Source organism: Cebus imitator, unplaced genomic scaffold (genome assembly GCF_001604975.1).
Source record: "Cebus imitator isolate Cc_AM_T3 unplaced genomic scaffold, Cebus_imitator-1.0 Scaffold312, whole genome shotgun sequence".
Lineage (NCBI taxonomy): Eukaryota > Metazoa > Chordata > Mammalia > Primates > Cebidae > Cebus > Cebus imitator.
The window spans coordinates 2,438,325-2,444,516 of NW_016107627.1; the positions used below are offsets into that span (position 1 = coordinate 2,438,325).

At 36.2% G+C, this 6,192-nt stretch overlaps 1 protein-coding gene across 5 annotated transcripts in view; it reads right to left on the reverse strand.

Annotated features, from left to right (window-relative positions):
- The window catches only part of NALCN (sodium leak channel, non-selective), a 369,956-nt gene that overhangs the window by 135,757 nt on the left and 228,007 nt on the right, over nucleotides 1-6,192 (reverse strand). For all 5 annotated transcript variants that reach the window (XM_037729607.1, XM_017503589.2, XM_017503587.2 and 2 more), the window contains one exon: nucleotides 5,438-5,575. In XM_037729607.1, coding sequence (XP_037585535.1) covers nucleotides 5,438-5,575 — 138 coding nt within the window. The remainder of the gene's footprint in view (nucleotides 1-5,437; nucleotides 5,576-6,192) is intronic.

The following is a 6,192-nucleotide window of genomic DNA, read 5'->3' on the forward strand; positions in this document are numbered from 1 at the left end:
CCATGCCTGGCTAATGTTTTGTATTTTTAGTAGAAATGGGGTCTCACCATGTTGGCCAGGCTGAACTTGAACTCCTGACCTTAGGTGATCCACCCACCTCGGCCTCCCAAAGTACTGGGATTATAGGTGTGAGCCACTGTGTTGGGCCTAAATACTACATATTTTTAATCGATGCATATATGTGTGGGATACCTCTGCATTTCATTGATTTTAAGATGTACATTTACTTTCACCTTATTTTCACCTAAAAATTCTGAAGTATCTTTTGACAAAATTCAACAGCCCTTTATGCTAAAAACTCTCAATAAACTAGGTATTGAAGGAACATATCTCAAAACAATAACAGCTATTTATGACAAACCTAAGGCCAATATCATGCTGAATGGGCAAAAACTGGAAGCATTCCCTTTGAAATCCAGTGCTAGACAAGGATTCCCTCTTTCACCCCTCCTATTCATTATAGTATTGGAAGTTCTAGCCAGAGCAATTAGGCAAGAAAAAAAAAAAGCGTATTCCATTAGGAAAAGAGGAAGTCAAATTGTCTCTATTTGCAGACAACATGATTGTATATTTAGAAAACTCCATCGTCACAGCCCAAAATCTCCTTAAACTGATAAGCAACTTCAGCAAAGTCCCAGGATACAAAATCAATGTGCAGAAATCACAAGCATTTCTATACACCAATAACAGACTAACAGAGAGCCAAATCATGAGAAAACTCCCATTCACAATTGCTACAAAGAGAATAAAATACTTAGGAATACAATTAACAAAGGGTGTAAAGGACCTCTTCAAGGAGAACTACAAATTACTGATCAAGGAAATAAGAGACGACACAAACAGATGAACATCCCATGCTCATGGTTACGAAGAGTCAATATCTTGAAAATGGCCATACTGCCCAAAGTAATTTATAGATTCAACACTATCCCCATCAAGATACCAATGACCTTCTTCACAGAACTGGAAAAAACCACCTTAAACTTCGTATGGAAGTAAAAGAGAGCCCGCATAGCCAAGACAATCCTAAGCAAAAGAACAAAGCCAGAGGCATCACACTGCCTGATTTCAAACTATAATACAAGGCTACAGTAATCAAAACAGCATGGTAAAGGTACCAAAACAGAGATATAGACCAACGGAACAGAACAGAGGCCTTGGAGGCAATGCCACACATCTACAACCATCTGATTTTTGACAAACCTGACAAAAGCAAGCAATGGGGAAATGATTTCCTGTTTAATAAATGGTGTTGGGAAAACTGGCTAGTAGTGTGCAGAAAGCAGAAACTGGACCCCTTCCTGACACCTTACACTAAAATTAACTGCAGACAGATTAAAGACTTAAACATAAGACCTAACACCTAAAAACCCTAGAAGAAAACTTAAGCAAAACCATTCAGGACATAGGCATAGGCAAGGACGCCATGACTAAAACACCAAAAGCATTGGCAACGGAAGCCAAAATAGACAAATGGGACCTAATTAAACTCCAGAGCTTCTGTACAGCAAAGGAAACCATCATTAGAGTGAACTGGCAACCAACGGCATGGGAAAAAAATTTTGCAATCTACCCATCTGACAAAGGGCTAATATCCAGAATCTACAACTAAAACAGATTTACAAGAAAAAAACAAACAAACCCATCCAAAAGTGGGTGAAGGATATGAACAGACATTTTTCAAAAGAAGACATATATGAGGCCAACAAACATATGAAAAAATGCTCATCATCACTGGTCATCAGAGAAATGCAAATCAAAACCACATTGAGATACCACCTCATGCCAATTAGAATGGCAATCATTAAAAAATCTGGAGACAACAGTTGCTGGAGAGGATGTGGAGAAACAGGAACACTTTTACACTTTTGGTGTGAGTGTAAACTAGTTCAACAATTGTGGAAGACAGTGTGGTGTTTATTCAAGGACCTAGAAATAGAAATTCCATTTGACCTAGCAATCCCATTACTGGGTATATACCCAAAAGATTATAAATCATACTATTATAAAGACACATGTGCATGTATGTTCATAGTGGCACTGTTTACAATAGCAAAGACTTGGAACCAACCCAAATGCCCATTGATGACAGACTGGACAAGGAAAATGTGGCACATATACACCATGGAATATTATGCAGCCATAAAAAATGATGAGTTTGTGTCCTTTATAGGGACATGGATGAATCTGGAAATCATCATTCTCAGCAAACTGACACAAGAACAGAAAATCAGACACCACATGTTCTTACTCATAGGCAGGTGTTGAACAATGAGAACACATGGACACAGGGAGGGGAATATCACACACTGGGGTCTGTTGGGGGGTTCAAGGGAGGGACAGTGGGGGGGTGGGGAGGTTGGGGAGGGATAACATGGTGGAGAAATGCCAGATGTAGGTGATGGGGGGATGGGGGCAGCAAACCACATTGCCATGTATGTACCTATGCAACAATCCTGCATGATCTGCACATGTACCCCAGAACAAAAAGTACAAAAAAAAAAGTTATAAAAAACAGCAACAACTCTGAAGTAGGGATGCTCCTTATACTCTATGTGTATAGTTTGCTTTTCTCCTTAGTATTACACAAACTGAGCCTTATAAATGATATAATGTTAAATTTAGCGAAGTATGTTTTAAATATTGGAAAATAAATTTATATTAAAATTATCATAGTCATTGTCTGGGAGAAAAGGTGTAGGGAAGGAGAGAAAGAAGGAAGAGTGGAAATCAGTTCAGAAGGGGCATAAATGATACCCTAATCAATAATACTTTACTTCTATAAATTAAAAATATTTGAACATAATGTAATTTTAACATTTATTAATATATGGCTTTAAATGCACATACTGTCTTATCTACACTTAAAAGGGCTCAGTTTTGGTGGTCTAAAACATCCTCAGAGAAACAGGGTTAACTCACAGATACATGACAACCTTGGAAACTAGGTGTATTGTGAATTATTATCCTCACTTTCTGGTATAACACAACAGAGAGATCAGGAAAGTTATCTGATTCCTCCAAAATCACATATCAAGTCACCAGCAGAGCTAGAACCTGAATCTGGATTTTTGGACTCCAATTTTGTAGTTTCATATGACACCACATTTACCAAACTGTTCTCATTAACATATAGGTTTCTGAATTCTCAATTGCTTTACAAACTTTTAACACATGTACCCCAAAACCTAAAATGCAATAAAATTAATAAAAAAAAATGTGAATAAGAGAGCAAATTATTCCAATTTTTAGTTTTAACTTAGAACAGTTTTTTTTTTGAAAATCACAATAAAAAAAAGTTAGAACAGATGTTTTGGGTAGATACTTCAATCAGTATATGGAAAGAGTGGAATTAGAGATGGGTTTTTATCTTGCGCTCTGTGGATTCCTAAAGCCTCAGGTGCACCCCAGGAGTCCTTGGATGAACTTTAAGTGTTTTACAACCAATGCTATATTAGGTCATAAAGAAGATTTAGATTGCCCAACAAGGCTATATACAAGTTTTAATATTTTATTATATTAGTGGCCCTAGTAGAATTTTCACTTGAAAAAAAATATTACTTTATTAAATAATTTAATAGGCTACATAGTTTTTCCATCCAGTTTTCATATTTTGTGTGTCTAAGAATCAAACATATATCTGAGTGTGAAACACCTTTAATGAGGAAAGTAAAGCATTATGTTGTTTTATTAGGAAAACAATTAGGTTGATTACTAGAAAACAATTAGATTGATACTCCCTGACATAGATGATTTCAATCAAACCTATCCTGCATTTAACTCCAAATCAGTAGTCTCTGAGAAATTCCATAGTTTTAGAGCAACTTAAACACGTAGTGCTTAATAAACTTAGTTGAATGCATGAGTAATGAGTAAATGAATGCATGAATGAATAAATGGCACAGGCTTCAAGGTCCTGGAAGGGAAGATGCAAAGACCCCAGGGCTGTGTTGTACAAACACCAGGATAGCTAGATTTGGCTCTGCAAGCCAGGCTTCCATTCCTACTGTGGGATGTTCCTGTCTTTTGTGCATGTTTTAAAAGTCAACTCCAGGAAAAAAAAAAAAAGAAAAAAGGGCCAAAATTATGTCTAAGTGGTTCTACTGTTCGAGCCCATGACTTCACACCACATAACAATGAATTCTCATACACTTTTTGGTGGACATGTCTTAGTTTTGAAAGCCTCTGTCTACAGCAAACACAACTTCTAAGTTATATCTAGTTTTTCAAGGACTTATTTTATTCATAGATATTTAGAATTGAAACTATAAACTTAGAGATTATATGTAATTTGTTTTATGTTAGTGATTCGTTGGCAGAAGTTTGACTTGACAAAGACATCTTTCAGGCAACTTTAAACTTCATTATCCAGGAAAGCAGTAATAAATAATTGCAAGACTAAAGGCCAAATCTAGATCAGACAGACCTGGGAACACTCTGGTGACATTTACATTCCATGTGACATCGGACAAACTACTAAACTCTTCTGAACCTCAGTTTTATCATCTGTTAACTGGGAATATTGTCTAATTGGGTGTTCCAAAGATTAGCAATAATATCGTAAGATATTTTGTAACTGTAAGACATATTGCCAAAAATAATAGTAGTAGTTGTTTTTATTTCTTGTGCTCCTGATAAAGGGTAACATTTGAGTCCACAACTTGGAACTTCTAACATCATATTAGAAGTTAGGTTTGCTTCTTGAATATGAACACATTTATTATGAGATGTGCATTTGGTACAATCCTTATTGTAATACTAAGGTATTACAATCCTTAGTAAGTCATAGGCTGCATTTCATCACATGTTTTCTTTGTTTTTAATGGAAGCACACTGAAGAGAAAAATCTGCTGGTGTGACAGAAGTCGGCTCTTACTGGACTTTGGTATTCAGTTTTCTTGTGCTTTTACAAAATTTGCAGTGATGTGTTTTATTTATTTATTTTTTTCATGTGTTTCTTCCAGTCCCATATAGCACAAAAACACCATGCTGATTTCTAATTAACTGACTGCACCCTGAGGTCCACAGCTTCTGTCTTCAGTTTAATTACAGCTGTGAAGAGGATGCAGTGAAATGAAGACAGTGTCTCTACATGATTAAAAAAATAATAATGTAGTTCTGGTTTGATCCTCAGGTCATCTAGGTGTGAATGCTTGGGGATACTTAAATTTGTATGTAAATGTGAGATTTTCATTTTGTTCTGTCTTGTTTCCCTCTTGCAAACACTGGTACCTGATGGAGAAAATTTCTAACTTAACAAATAGAGCAGTGCTTTGATGTGTAGAAACTTAGAATGAAAGGAGGGCTCTCACCAAGCCAGACTACTCTGCATTTGTCCTTTGGTGCTCATTCTGAAATTGACAATAGGTCAAATATCTGTTGATGCTCATCCCATTATAAATTCCAAGATATAACTGAAAAGAAATGCTAAACTCACCAGAGTGGCAAAGAGATGATAGAGAATGAAATAGATGGCAACCACAGGTGCCCACATATGTCCCACAGCATTTAGAGTTTGGTCCATTACGTCCACCCATCCTTCCTGGGTGAGGATCTGGAACATGGACATAAATGCCTAAGAGGAAAAGAATGAATGTATTACACACTAGCTTTAGGTTTGCACAGAACTTCAAATTAGCATGTGACATTCAAAGACTTTGATTTCAGTATTATTGATTTTCATCTGATTGATCAGGGCAAGAACAGTCTTGATGCAACAGATAGAAAAGATATGAGAATAAAGATCTTAAAATGTGATATTTAACTATTTGATGTGGAATAAGAAAAGAATTACCCTGAACTAAAATTTGTTTTGTTGGCAGTAAATACTGTTGAGCAAGTTAGAAATAAATTCAAGATCTTTGGTTTTTGCCATTTTTTCCTTTCAGAAAGCTATCTAACATTTTCAACAGATTACTTTTTTGTTCCTTCTAAGAGAAACTTATTTTTATGATGAATTACATTTGTTTGTCTAAAGCATACAAAAGAACAATAACCTTAGTTTTATTTTTATAGAACCCGTCTATCATATTATTTCAGCTACCAATTAAAAACATGTGACTTGGGGAGGAGAGCAAGATGGCCATTTAGGAACAGCTCAGGGTTGCAGTTTCCAGTGAAAGCGCAGAGGGTGAGTGGATGCCGCATTTTTATTGCCCACAGACTAGGAAATTCCCAGGCGGAGGAGCTCCA